Source organism: Heteronotia binoei, chromosome 1 (assembly GCF_032191835.1).
Source record: "Heteronotia binoei isolate CCM8104 ecotype False Entrance Well chromosome 1, APGP_CSIRO_Hbin_v1, whole genome shotgun sequence".
Lineage (NCBI taxonomy): Eukaryota > Metazoa > Chordata > Lepidosauria > Squamata > Gekkonidae > Heteronotia > Heteronotia binoei.
This window is the reverse complement of record NC_083223.1, coordinates 272,920,030-272,934,901: the sequence shown is the minus strand read 5'-3', so window position 1 is coordinate 272,934,901 and position 14,872 is coordinate 272,920,030. Positions and strand designations below refer to the sequence as shown.

Here is a 14,872-nt window from a genome sequence, read left to right as displayed (position 1 = left end):
AGATTTGGAGTGGAGGGTGGGATATAAATCCAGTATCTTCATCTACCTCACAGGGTATATTCTGACTCTTTGGAGTGGAGGGCAGAATATAAATCCAATATCTTTTTCATCTTCTTCTTCTTCATCATCCCCTCATCCATTCTGCCCCAAGTTGCTTTACAACATTCTTGCCTCATCCATTCCAAACTGAGAACCAGTTTGATGTAGTGGTTAAGTGTGCAGATTCGTATCTGGGAGAACCCGGTTTGGTTCCCCACTCCTCCATTTGCAGCTGCTGGAATGGCCTTGGGTTAGCCATAGCTTTCGCAGAAGTTGTCCTTGAAAGGGCAGCTGCTGTGAGAGCCCTCTTAGCCCTACCCGCCGCACAGGAGCTCCTTTGCATATTAGGCCACAGTCTCCTGATGTAGCCAATCCTCCTGGAGCTTACAGGAGGCCCTGTATTAAGAGCCCTGTAAGTTCCAGGAGGATTGGCTAAAACAGGGGTGCGTGGCCTTATATGCAAAGGAATCCCTGCCGCAAAAAAAGCCTTGGGCTTAATACAAATTGGGATTTCATGATGGTAATCAAGCAGGCATATTAGATAGGGTTGCCAATCCCCAGGTGGGGGCAGGGGATCCTTTGGTTTGGAGGCCCTCCCCCCAATTCAGGGTCATCAGAAAGCGGGGGGAGGGGAATGTCTACTGGGAACTCTATTATTCCCTATTGAGACTTATAACCATAGAAAATAATGGAGAATTGATCCGTGAATATCTGGGGCTCTTGGGGCCCTGTTGTTTGAGGTAGATGCACCAAATGTTCACTGTAGCATCCAGTGCCTCTCCCCAAAATACTCCCCAAGTTTCAAAATGTTTGAACCAGGGGGTCCAATTCTGTGAACCCCAAAAGAAGGTGCCCCATCCTTCATTATTTCCTATGGAAGGAAGGCATTGAAAAGGTGGGTGGTCCCTTTAAATGTGATGGCCAGAGCTCCCTTTGGAGTTCAATGATGCTTGTCACACCCTTGCTCCTGGCTCCACCCTGATGTCTCCTGGCTCCACCCCCAAGGTCCCCAGGTATTTCTTAAATTGGCAACCCTACTATTAGATCGATATACATACATCTGCTCAAGTTGGGTGGATATGGTTGAGAATAGTAATACGCCATCTTGGGTTCTCAGGAGCTAAAGAAATATTTAATCAGCAAATCTGGGCTACTGCTCTTGCAGCTGATACATACTATTCCCCAAGAGTTTTCACCTTAGCCTATTTTAATTGTTTCCCATAAGTGATAGGAGCGAACATATGAAGCTGCCTTCTACTGAATCAGACCCTTGGTCCATCAAAGTCAGTATTGTCTTCTCAGACTGCCAGCGGCTCTCCAGGGTCTCAAGCTGAGGTTTTTCACACCTATTTGCCTGGACCCTTTTTTGGAGATGCCAGGGATTGAACCTGGGACCTTCTGCTTCCCAAGCAGATGCTCTACCACTGAGCCACCGTCCCTCCCCCAAACCAACTCACAAATGAAAGTTCGTGATACATTTTTAATCCTGAGTATGAAATTTTCATTTTCAACGGGAAAAAAAGAGGGGAAAGGGAAATAGAAAAGTAATAATACATCTGTAAAGAAAAAACAATACATTCTGCATGTCGCTGTAGAATTCAAATAAGAGAAAACTTCATCATACTGTTACACGCTTAGCCTCTTGTTGCTCTAGTCATGTAGAATTCTATTGTAGGTTCCCATTTAGGTTATCAATTTAGCTTGTATTTCAACCATATAAACTGAAGAATATTAACCACAATGCTCAATGCACAGCAGCCAAGAAAGTCAGAGCGCCTGCTCCGGCTGCAACGCCACTGAGGATGTTCTCCACAGCTGAGAACGAAACGTCTGGAAGGAAAACTTTCTCTAGTAGAACACGGCACTTGAGCCCGAAAGATTCTACAAACCCTAATATTAACCACAGTTCACACCAAAGCAATTTTAAGTGTCTAGCCATACGTATAACTTCTCCCAATATTATCTTGCTTCTTCTTTGGATTTCCCAGCAAACAATAGCGATAAATAGTCCATCTCTGCTGCTTCCAATATTTTCCCGATCAGTTCCTGTTTCGTGGGTAGTTCTTGGAGCTTCCATTCCTGAGCATACAAAATTCTAGCTGCAGTATTAATATGTGCCATTAAATGTCTTGTCTCTTTTGTATAATCACTAGGATACATATTCAGCAAAAACAGTCCATGATACATTTTAGTCAATTTGTGCTTCACGAACCAAAGTTCATTGCAGGTGAACTTCCATGAACGTTTAAGCAGTTCCTGGGCAATTTGGGGCAGTTTGTTAATGACAAAACGCAGGGGTTTAAAGGGTTTGGAGTTCCTTTAAACCCCAGCTTTCTGCTCCTCACCACTGTTTATTTGTTTGTTTGTTTGTGGCTAGGGTTTAAAAGGATTCTGAGCCATTTAACCCCATTCTGAGCATTCAGAAGGAGTTTAAATGATCTGGAGTCCTTTTAAACCCCTGCTGCAACAAACACAACACAGTTAAGTGGCAGAGCATTTAAAGAGACTACAAGCAATTTAAACCCCTTCTGAGTGCTCAGAAGGGGTTTAAAATGGTTCAGAGTCCCTTTAAACCTCTGCCTCAAAAAACAGCTGTGTGGCAGGGAATTTAAAGGAACTCTGAGCCATTTAAACCCCTCCCAAGCACTCAGAAAGGGTTTAAGTGGCTCAGAGTCCCTTTAAACCTCTGCCTCAAAAAACAGCTGAGTGGCAGGGAATTTAAAGGGACTCTGAGCCATTTAAACCCCTCCCAAGCACTCAGAAAGGGTTTAAATGGCTCAGAGTCCCTTTAAACCCATGCGTTCTCCATGCTGGAATGAACTGGTTCAGTTCGCCTCGGAGCTTTCTAGTTCAGGTTGTGGTTGGTTTGTGATTTGGCCATGAACTGAACTGCATTTTTGCGGTTTGTGTCTATCCCTACTCAGTGCTGCTGGATACTTGCACATTCCCTACTCTCAATGTCTTTGTTCCTGCTATTTGGAGAAAGTAGAAACAGTGGAACATCTCTCCATTTTACAAGGACATCTGTTCCATATATCTCACCCCTATTCTAGCCAAGTTTCCTGGAAGATCTAATAAATTCTATACATAACTCCTCCCTGCAGACAATGCCAATGATACGACTTCTAAACTGACCAAATTCTGTGATGAGACATTCTTCATAAGAAGGCAGATGTTCCAAGCCATCTAATAACTTTTACTTATAATTAATTACACCCCAATAAGGCTATGAATTTTAATATTTGTATGCATGAACACGGTGCTCTTAAATTGTCACTGGCTGATCTTTCAATCATCATAAATGCTGATGAAGATGAATGGACATTTATGCTGCCTAGTGTTATTTATTTATTTATTTATTTATTGATTTGATTTATATCCCGCCCTACCCCACCTCGGTGGGCTCAGGGCGGCTCACAGCATAAAAGTTCTAACAATAAAATTCAGAATTAAAATACAATAATTTACATAATTAAAACAACTAACATATCAATACATCAGTCAATGTCATTGTGCTATCTTATAGACAAATCCAATTTTGGATTTTAAAAAGACAAATCCAATTTTGGGCCGTATTAACAGAAGTATAGTGTCCAGATCACGTGAAATGATGGTATCACTTTACTCTACTCCGGTAAGACCTCACCTGCAGTATTGTGTTCAGTTTTAGGCACCACATTTTAAGAAGGAATGGGTCCAGAGGAGGGCAACAAAGATGGTGAGGAGTCTGGAGACCAAGTCCTATGAAGAAAGGTTGAAGGAGCTGGGCATGTTTAGCCTGGAAAGGAGGTGGCTGAGAGGTGATATGATCACCATCTTCAAGTACTTGAAGGGCTGTCATCTAGAGGGTGGTGCGGAATTGTTTTCTGTGGCTCCAGAAGGTCGGATCAGAACTAATGGGTTGAAATTAAATCCAAAGAGTTTCCGGCTCAACATTAGAAAGAACTTCCTGACTGTTAGAGGGATTCCTCAGGAGGTGGTGGGCTCTCCTTCCTTGGAAGTTTTTAAACAGAGGCTAGTTGGACATCTGACAGCAATGAAGATCCTGTGAATTTAGTGGGTGGTGGTATTTGTGGGTTTCCTGCATTGTGCAGGGAGTTGGACTAGACGACCCTGGAGGTCCTTTCCAACTCTATCATTCTTGTCCTGACCTGGGCGGTTCAGGCTAGCTTGATATTGCCAAATCATGGAAGCTAAGCAGTTCTCACGGTTCTTCTGTCTTCGTACAGCTGCTAAAATGGCTCTAGCATCTCTATGGAAATCCAGCACCTCACCATCATTTGAACTCTGCTTTACAAAAATCCGGGACATTTTAATAATGGAGAAAATCGTGGCACAACTTTCCTTGTCTGACATTTACCCCAAGGTCATATCTTTTGAAGAAAAATGGCTTCCGTTTCTGGAATGTACTGAATCTAGAAACATCTTACCTATCACCACAACTTACCTTCAGCTTCACTCACTATGATTCTTTCTAAGTTATGCTGTCCCCTCTTTCTCTTTTTATTTAAATATCCCCTTTCGTTTGGCTTGAGGTGGAGCAAGGCATTATTCTTAACTTAAGAGTCAAAAATTGAAGCCCAATTATCAGTTAGCTTATCCTTAATAAGATATTTATCTATTGACTGATTGATTGATGAACTGGACATTATCTTTAATGCTAAATAAGATATCCTACAATGTTATATATAAGAGCCCCGTGACACAGAGTGGTAAAGCTGCAGTACTGCAGTCGGAGCCCTCTGCTCACAACCTGGGTTTGATCCCGGCGAAAGCTGGTTCAGGTAGCCGTCTTGAGGTCGACTCAGCCTTCCATCCTTCCGAGGTCGGTCAAATGAGTACCCAGCTTGCTGGGGGGAAAGTGTAGATGACTGGGGAAGGCAATGGCAAACCACCCCATAAGAAGCTGGGTTCAGGTAGCCAGACCAAGGTCGACTCAGCCTTCCATCCTTCCGAGGTCAGTCAAATGAGTATGCAGCTTGCTGGGGGGGAAGTGTAGAGGACTGGGGAAGGCAATGGCAAACCACCTGGAATATTGTGTTCAGTTTTGGGCACCACATTTTAAGAAGGATACAGACAAGCTGGAACAAGTCCAGAGGAGGGCAACAAAGATGGTGAGGGCCTGGAGACCAAGTCCTATGAGAAAAGGTTGAAGGAGCTGGGGATGTTTAGCCTGGAGAGGAGATGGCTGAGAAGTGATATGATCACCAAGCACTTGAAGAGCTGTCATATAGAGGATGGTGCAGAATTGTTTTCTGTGGCCCCAGAAGGTAGGACCAGAACCAGTGGGTTGAAACTAAATTGAAAGAGTTTCTGGCTCAACATTAGGAAGAATTTGCTGGCCGTTAGAGCGGTTCCTCAGTGGAACAAGCTTCCTCGGAAGGTGGTGGGCTCTCCTTCCTTGGAGGTTTTTAAACAGTGGCTGGATGGCCATCTGACAGCAATGAAGATCCTATGAATTTAGGGGGAGGTATTTGTGAGTTTCCTGCATTGTGCAGGGGGTTGAGCTAGATGACCTTGGAGGTCACTTCCAACTCTATGATTCTATGAGGGTGCCTGTTGTGTGTGTTTGGGGGGGTGGGGTAAAGGAGATTATGGCTGCTCTGAGATTCAGATTGTAAGCAGGATATAAATCCAATATCTTCAATATCTTCTTGACACACCGGTTAGTAAATCCAGCTCCTTTTAGTGCTATGAAACCAAGTGGGAACTCTGTGCTGCCCTCTTTACTTCCACCCCTCTTTCCAGCGGCTCCCTCTGCTCTTCCATGGTGACCTCCATGGTGGAGGAGAAGAGCTTGCAAGCCCACCTATTTCTGCCTCCTTCCCTGCTTTGCACATGGTGGATATAGTCACCTACCTATGGATCAGCATTCAGAGGTTGACTTTGTGATTCCATGATTCTACAATACGTCCTTTTCTCTTCCAAAGAATGAAAAGATAGGGCTGGAGGAGACAGATAAAGTGAACTCTAGGGACAGTCCTTGTTTACTAGCTGCCAGTTGGCCATCCATTAGGGTTGCCAATCCCCAGGTGGGGACAGGGGATCCCCCGGTTTGGAGGCCCTACCCCTGCTTCATGGTCATCAGAAAGCGGGGGGGGGGGATTTCTGCTGGGAACTCCCATTATTCTTTATGGAGACTTTTTCCCATAGGAAATGATGGAGAATTGATCCATGAATATCTGGGGCTCTGGGGGGCAGCTGTTCTTTTGAGGTAGAGGCACCATATTTTCAGCATAGCATCCAGTGCCTCTCCCCAAAATACCCTCCAGTTTTCAAAATGATTGGATCAGGGGGTCCGATTTTATGAGCCCCCAAAGAATGTGCCCCTATCCTTCATTATTTCCTGTGGAAGGAAGGCATTTTAAAAGGTGTGCAGTCCCTTTCAACGTGATGGCCAGAACTCCCTTGGAGTTCAATGATGCTTGTTACACCCTTGCTTCTGGCTCCGCCCCCTATGTCTCCTGGCTCCACCCCCAAAGTCCCCAGATATTTCTTGAATTGGACTTGGCAACCCTAACATCCATATAGGCTTCCTTGGTTGCCACCATGGGATGGTAAATGTCCCTTCGTGGCACGAGAAGGATTGATTCTGGAACATGGTGAGAGATCAGGCATATGCTGGGATTCCAATGTGATTAACAGACCCCAACAGTGCGAAAGGCTCCTCTTGCCTCTGTCTTCTTCCCAGGGATTAGGTAAGTTTTCAGGGGTCCAGGGATCCTTTTTCCCCCCTGATTTAATATATTTTCCTGTTACCAAGGCTCTTATAGCTTCACATTGGGGGGGGGGGGGAGTGTCTATCCTAGCCTACAGCAATGGCACTCCAAATTAAGAACATAAGAGAAGCCATGTTGGATCAGGCCAATGGCCCATCCAGTCCAACACTCTGTGTCACATAAGAACATAAGAGAAGCCATGTTGGATCAGGCCGTTGGCCCATCCAGTCCAACACTCTGTGTCACATAAGAACATAAGAGAAGCCATGTTGGATCAGGCCAGTGGCCCATCCAGTCCAACACTCTGTGTCACATAAGAACATAAGAGAAGCCATGTTGGATCAGGCCAATGGCCCCTCCAGTCCAACACTCTGTGTCACACTTAAGAACATAAGAGAAGCCATATTGGATCAGGCCAGTGGCCCATCCAGTCCAACACTCTGTGTCACATAAGAACATAAGAGAAGCCATGTTGGATCAGGCCAATGGCCCATCCAGTCCAACACTCTGTGTCACACTTAAGAACATAAGAGAAGCCATATTGGATCAGGCCAATGGCCCATCCAGTCCAACACTCTGTGTCACACTTAAGAACATAAGAGAAGCCATATTGGATCAGGCCAATGGCCCATCCAGTCCAACACTCTGTATCACACAGTGGCCAAAAATTTATATATATACATATATATACACACTGTGGCTAATATTATGGGGATATTATACGCTTGGCAAAATTTTAAGCAGTACAAAAAAACAGAGACCCATTTCCCACTCACCTGACATCGCTCTCACGTTCCTCTGCTCAGCGGGGCTTCCTTCCGATTTCGCACTATCCGCCCCGGGGCTGCAGCTAGCGTTGGCTTTTTTCACATGGCAAACAGCAACCTCTAAAAACCAGTTTCTGTTTGCCGCGCAAAAAAGCCGACGCTAGCTGCAGCCCCGAGGCGGATAGTGCGAAATCGGAAGAAAACCCCGCCGAGAAGAGGAGCGTGAGAGCGGCGCAAAGTCAGAGTAAATGCAACACATTTAATTGGGAAATGGTATCCACTACTTAGCAAATTTTATATTGACAGTATATTTTATATTGACAGCTTAAAGTCCCCTCAATATCACTGTCCATCTGGCTAGACCTGGTAATTTACAAAGGCATTCGTATGGATTAATGTTGTACATGTCATGCAGAAAAGTATCAGAATTGTACTCCCTCTGTAAACGCAATGTGATTTCTTTCGTATGCCTTATTGTTCTATATGCATCATAAATCTTGGAACCTTTATAAGAGATGCTACATTTTAGTTCTGATGTCAGTTTTATTATTACAGAACATGTCAGTCATTTAGAAAAACCTTAAAAGTACCTTATAAAAAGTCCCACAAAGAGTCTATATATTAAGATTTGATGACTCGAGGGCTATAACAGTAAAAAAAGAATACAAAAGATGATTATTTAACCCTTTGAATGTTTTTAAAAGTCACTTGAAAATTGTGTTAAAAGATTTACAGTTTGGCCTATTTGTCTCGCTTTTTGCATTCTTTATAAACCTGGGAACAGAACCCAGCCACATTTTTAGTTGTGTTTTGTATTACAACCAATATTTGTATTGATTTTTGTAAGTCTGACGTTTATATTAATAAAATAATGAAGTTTAATAAATAATTAATAAAAATAATGACATTTATATTAATAAAATTTGATTAAAAATAGATCCCAATAGAGAAGGCATTTGCTGTCTTGGATGAATAATATGAGGTGGTCACAGACTACATGAGAAAATTCTCGGTTTGTGTGTAATGGCAGGTCAAGGGAAGACCACCGATGGTGCCTTTCTCAATTTTCCATCCCTCCAAGCCTTGGATCCAACATCAAGCAAAAGTACCTTTGATATTGGAGCACCGCTATGAAGCAGCATCACAGGAACTGACCTATTAGGTGGGGCTCCTGATTAATCTGTTTGTGCTTCATCAAATAACCAGTGATCTAAACGAGAGATAGGGATCTCATATGACTGCCCATGCATCTATGGTTTCACGAGGCCAGTCGTTAGAAAGGGAGTAAATGTATCACTCACCTTTCCTGGGGGTGTCTCATTTCCCGTGGGAGAGGCCCAAGGACGCATATAAAAAGATCCCTTTGCTCCAAGCTCTTCATTCACTCGATCGAGACAACAGCTCCATTGGTTCGAGCACATTTGCCGAAGAAGGTAAGCCCAAGAGAAGCAACTTGAAGCTCTTTCTCTTTCTTTAATTTCATTGACCAAAGGATTTTCAGAGCATCAGAGACCAGAATAATTTTCTGAAGATGCAGATGGTAGATAGGAAAATGATGCTGTGTAGAGTTTCTCAAGAGATGCATGAATTCTTCATTCTCATTGTTTGGGATCTTCAAGGGATGAAGGAATCCTTCAAGACAGATTGTGGATGCTGGAGATTCCACCCATTGTCTAATCTCTAGGGTTTGCTAATGATTTTTGAGTGGCATGCTGAGTTTTGGGTGTTGTCTGTGTTTTTTTTTTTTTCCAAGGACATGGAGAACAATCTAATGCGATAGCGGACTATATAGAGGCATGATAAATGAATTAGGGTGTCCTCCTTCTCATCTAGCGGCCCCGTGGTGCACAGTGGTAAAGCAGCAGTACTACAGTACTGTGATCTGAACTCTCTGCTCACGACCTGAGTTCTATCCCAGCGAAAGCTGGTTCAGGTAGCCGGCCCAAGGTTGACTCAGCCTTCCATCCTTCCGAGGTCGGTAAAATAAGTACCCAGCTTGCTGGGGGGCGGGGGGAATGTAAAAGACTGGGGAAGGCAATGGCAAACCACCCCGTAAAAAGTCTGCCGTGAAAACGTTGTGAAAGCAACGTCACCCCAGGGTCGGAAACGACTGGTGCTTGCACAGGGGACCTTTATTTTCCTTTCCCTTCTCATCTCTTTTGAATGCAAGATTTTGCCACTCCTGTAATTCATTCTGAGAAGCACCTTAATCCTTTATCAGATAAATCTGTCAGCTGGCTATTCACCCACAGGCTCACATATCAAAGACCGCACCTGCTTTCCTTTTACGGTAGAATTGTGTCATCTGTCTTGAGATCGCTATCTGGCTTGCATGTTGAAATGTTTTAGGTTGTCATTGTGCATCCAGCAAAAATTTAAATGAATCTAGGGGAGCCGGTCCAGTTGTAATGCCTATGACAGAGATTCATCGTAGAGCTCGGTGGTTTTAAATGTGCTTTCTCATATGGGCAAAGTAATGGATACGGAGGCTCATGCCAACCATCAGGTAGAACCTGAGGAAGTCCTGGAATTTCAACTGATCTCTGTAATCCAGAGATCCATTTCCCTGGTGAAAATGGCAGCTTTAGATGTGGCATCAGATCCTTGCTGATCTACCTCCACTCCCTCAAATTCACTGTCCCTAGATTCTGCTCCAAATCTCCAGGATTTTGAAACCAGATCTTGCAACCATGGCTCTGCGATCATAGGCCATCTCAGTTGTTAAATCAGGCTGGAGAAGGGCCATGGCTCAGTGGAAGAGCATCTGCTTGGCATGCAGAAAGTCTTAAGTTCAGTCTCCAACATCTCCAGGTGAAAGGACTTAGGTGGACCAATGGTCTGATTCAGCATAAGGCAGTTTCATGTGTTCATGGCATGGTGGCTAAATTATCTCCTCAGAGCTGCTTCAACATAATTAAAATATTGACTCACTCATTGATAGATAGTGGGCTAGGGGATTTAGAACACTGCTTGGTGATCTTAAAAGGCCTTGTATGGAACCAGGTTGCCACTGCCATTTTGCTGGAAACCTTTGAAATGACATCTTGGAGAACTTTCTCAAGCAAAACGGGAACAGGCGTGTGGAGGGAGGGACACTGACATTTCTTCAGGGAGTGCTGCACACCCTTGAGTTATCATCTAGGTTTCCAACTGGAGGCTTCATCACAGGCCTAAGTATACACATGCTGGTGATCAAGAAAGAGAGATGCCTTTAGATAATATTTCTGTGGTCACCAGGGGTGGAATTCTAGCAGGAGCTCCTTTGCATATTAGGCCACACACCCCTGATGTAGCCAAACCTCCAGGAGCTTACAAGGCTCTTTTTTGGTAAGCTCCCGGAGGATTGGCTACATCAGGGGTGTGTGGCCTAATATGCAAAGGAGAATTCCACTAGAATTCCACTCCCGGTGGTCTTCTGCTATTCATCTCATTTTTGTCCCCTCTTGATGGTTCTTCTGTATCTTTTCATGTCATTTGTGCACAATAGATAGTTGGCAGATCAATAGATGCACTTTAAGCAACAATGACATTGCAAATGCACTTATCAGAATGCAGAAAGCAGTGTAAAGAAAGAGAGGTGGCTGTGAAAGATCTGCTTGTGCCAAAGGATTAACCGAATCCAAAGTGGGACCTGAATGAGCAGACCTGAACGAGTCAGCTTGTAAAATACATTCTTTTCCCAAGTACACTGAGCCCATTTTACTACCTGGGTGAAAACTGGGCCTAAAGAAGAAAAAGACCATAGATATATACCAGGCCCTTCTCTCTGACTCAGAGTCTCAGAGTGGTTTACAGTCTCCTTTATCTTCTCCCCCCACAACAGACACCCTGTGAGATGGGTGGGGCTGAGAGAGCTCTCCCAGAAGCAGCCCTTTCAAGGACAGCTCTGCAAGAGCTCTGGCTGACCCAAGGCCATTCCAAGCAGGTGCAAGTGGAGGAGTGGGGAATCAAACTCAGTTCTCCCAGACGAGAGTCCACCCACTTCACCACGACACCAAAACTGGCTCTCACACTTAACCACTGCATCAAACTAGATCACAGTCCTAACGGGTTGTGTTGCAACTCTTTGCTCTCTTTCAGGTTTAACCCATCCAAACAGACAACCGCAGAAAGATGTCTCAGCAAATACAGACCGGAAGCTGCTGTTCTGCAGGAAGCAGTGGAGGCAGCTCTTGCTGCGCTGGATCTTCTGGTGGAGCCCTACAGATCCAAGGAGGTTCCTCGGGCTGCTGCGGCGGATCCAGACAGCGCGTCGTCGTCGTCCAAGGAGGCCAAGGATCATCCTGCTGCGGCGGTGGTGGTTATGGCGGGCTTCAACAGATTCGTGGATCTGGACTTGGGTACTACGGCGGTAGCGGCGGCGGCGCAGTCTGTTGCAGCAGCGGTGGCCATGGTGGCGGTGCCGTCTGCTGCAGCAGCGGGGGCGGCGGCATGGGACAGTCTGGCCAGGTCATCGTGGTCCCAACTGGAGGTTACGGCGGACAGTCTTCTTCTAGCGGCGGCGCAGTTTGCTGTGGCAGCAGCGGTGGCAGCGGCGGCGGCGCAGTCTGCTGCAGCAGCGGTGGCCATGGTGGCGGTGCCGTCTGTTGCAGCAGCGGGGGCAGCGGCATGGGACAGTCCGGGCAGGTCATCGTGGTCCCAACTGGAGGTTACGGCGGACAGTCTTCTGGGTGTTGCGCTGGGGTCGGATCTGGCTTTGGCGGTGGCTTGTGCCAGCAAAAAGTGCCCATGATGGGCATGGGTGGTGGCAGTGGAGGAGTTTGCTGTGGGGGGCTCGGTGGGGGGCTCGGTGGGGGGCTCGGCGGTGGGGTCCCTGTTGTTGTAGCCGGTAGTGGCAGCGGCCGGGGAGCTTCCTGTTGTGCTTCGAGTGGGTCCAGTGGGGGAGCTTCCTGTTGTGCTTCAAGCGGGTCCAGTGGGGGTGGAGTGAAGGTTGTAGATGCTGGGTCCAGTGATGGTGGAGTTACAGTTGTCACTGGTGGGTCCGGCGTCGGAGGAGTGAAGGTTGTAGATGCTGGGTGCAGTGATGGTGGAGTTAAGGTTGTCGGTGGAGGGTCTGGTGGTAGTGGAGGAGCTGTATGTGTAAGCTCTGGCAGCGGAGGCTCCGGTGGAGTTAAGGTTATAGGATCTGGGGGTGGCCTTGGAGGAGGCCTTGGAGGAGGCCTTGGAGGAGGAAGTTCTGGTGGGAAGTCAGTTGTGGTATCCAGCGATGGAGGAAGCGGTTCGGCGTGTTGCGCTACAGGGGGATCTAGCGGGGGAACCATCGTTGTTTCCACCGGTGGTTCTTCTGCTGGACCTATGATGGGGCAAACCAAGCAGCCTTTCTCACTGCCACGTCACTTCAAGTAAGATCTGTTTGGAACGATGGTTCAAGCCAAAGGGGGGAAATGTACCTACACTCGATGTACACCTCCTCTTCATGGTGTCAGGTTAAGCTGACGACCCTTTGCATGTTGCATTCCTCGAGCTTCTCTTCACTTTTTAGTATTTAATGTGTTTCTGTAAATCCTGACGTATGTGATTGTTTGCATGGTCTTTGGGGTGGCAAGTTTAACGATAACCCTTCTACTGATTTCCTGCTTCATTCTCCATTATTGCACGGCAGATAATAAAGCTTTCTTCAGAATGAATACGTTGGTTGTCTTACTGAATCATCCCATTATTCCGGTGCCTCGTGTAACCCTAAAGTTACAAGCTCCACTTTCCTTTCTTCCAACTTTCAACACTATGCAAATGGCACACAAAGTTCATCGGGTTGATTTACACCTGGATGTCTGAAAGCACATACAAAGATGGCTGGAGACGGCCTGGGGCTGAGTGGTAGAACGACTACTTTGCACTTAGACCACATGATCGACCCTTGACCTCTGCAGCTCAAAGGATCTCCCGTAGTGGTGTCAGGAAAGACCTTCATCTAGAGTCAAGGATGGAATTCTAGCAGGAGCTCCTTTGCATATTAGGCCACACACCCCTGATGTACCCAATCCTCCTTTCAAGGCTCTTTTTTTAAAGTTCCTAGAGGATTGGCTACATGAGGGGTGTGTGGCCTAATATGCAAAGGAGCTCCTGCTAGAATCCCACCCCTGCAACTAGGGGATGGACAAGAACAGGGAAAATTCAGTTCAGTTTGTGGTTCGTGGCCTACTCACCTGTCATTTTGCTAGAAAACACTTTCCTGGTGGCACCTTCTTTGGGGAGGGGACCCCATAAAACCAATCCTCATCGAACTTGGAGGGCAGGTACAGGAGGGACAGCCAGAGATCTGTGTGAGTTTTGTGTCTCTAGCTTGCATTAGGATCCATTCTATTTGCTCCTAAGCCAACTGAACCTGCATCTGGACCTGGTTATTTTGACAGGCAAAGGTTCATAGTATCATAGAACCATAGAGTTGGAAGGGACCTCCAGAGTCATCTAGTCCAACCACCTGCACAATGCAGGAAACACACAAACACCTCCCCCTAAATTCACAGGATCTTCATTGCTGTCAGATGGCCATCTAGCCTCTGTTGAAAAACCTCCAAGGAAGGAGAGCTCACCACCTCCCAAGGAGGAAGCCTGTTCCACTGAGGAACCGCTCTAATGGTCAGGAAGTTCTTCCCCTAAATTCACAGGATCTTCATTGCTGTCAGATGGCCATCTAGCCTCTGTTGAAAAACCTGCAAGGAAGGAGAGCCCACCACCTCCCAAGGAAGCCTGTGGACACATAGAATCATAGAGTTGGAAGGGACCTCCAGGGTCATCTAGTCCAACCCCCTGCACAATGCAGGAAACTCACAAACACCTCCCCCTAAATTCACAGGATCTTCATTGCTGTCAGATGGCCATCTAGCCTCTGTTGAAAAACCTCCAAGGAAGAAGAGCCCACCACTTCCCGAGGAAGCCTGTTCCACTGAGGAACTGCTCTAAGGGTCAGGAAGTTCTTCCCAATGTTGAGCCGGAAACTGTTTTGATTTAATTTCATCCCATTGGTTCTGGTCCTACCTTCTGGGACCACAGAAAACAATTCCACACCATCCTCTATATGACAGCCCTTCATACAGTTGCCAAGTCCAATTTAAGAAATATCTGGGGACTTTGGGGGTGGAGCCAGGAGACATTAGGGGTGGAGCCAAGATCAAGGCTGTGACAAGCATCATTGAACTCCAAAGGGAGTTCTGGCCATCACGTTTGAAGGGACGGCACACCTTTTCAATTCCTTCCTTCCATAGGAAATAATGAAGGATAGGGGCACCTTCTTTTGGGGCTCATAGAATTGGACCCCCGGTCCAATCTTTTTGAAACTTGGGGGGTATTTTGGGGAGAGGCACTAGATGCTATACTGAAAATCTGGTGCCTCTACCTCAAAAAACA

At 46.1% G+C, this 14,872-nt stretch overlaps 1 protein-coding gene across 1 annotated transcript; it reads left to right on the top strand.

The window, feature by feature from the left end:
* Positions 1-8,813: 8,813 nt before the first annotated feature.
* LOC132583942 (loricrin-like) lies at positions 8,814-13,121 on the top strand. Its single transcript, XM_060255733.1, has 3 exons — positions 8,814-8,958; positions 11,625-11,924; positions 12,033-13,121. Exons 1-3 carry the CDS (start codon positions 8,814-8,816, stop codon positions 12,869-12,871), a joined length of 1,284 nt encoding a protein of 427 aa, XP_060111716.1. The 3' UTR covers positions 12,872-13,121.
* The last annotated feature ends 1,751 nt before the right edge of the window (positions 13,122-14,872 follow it).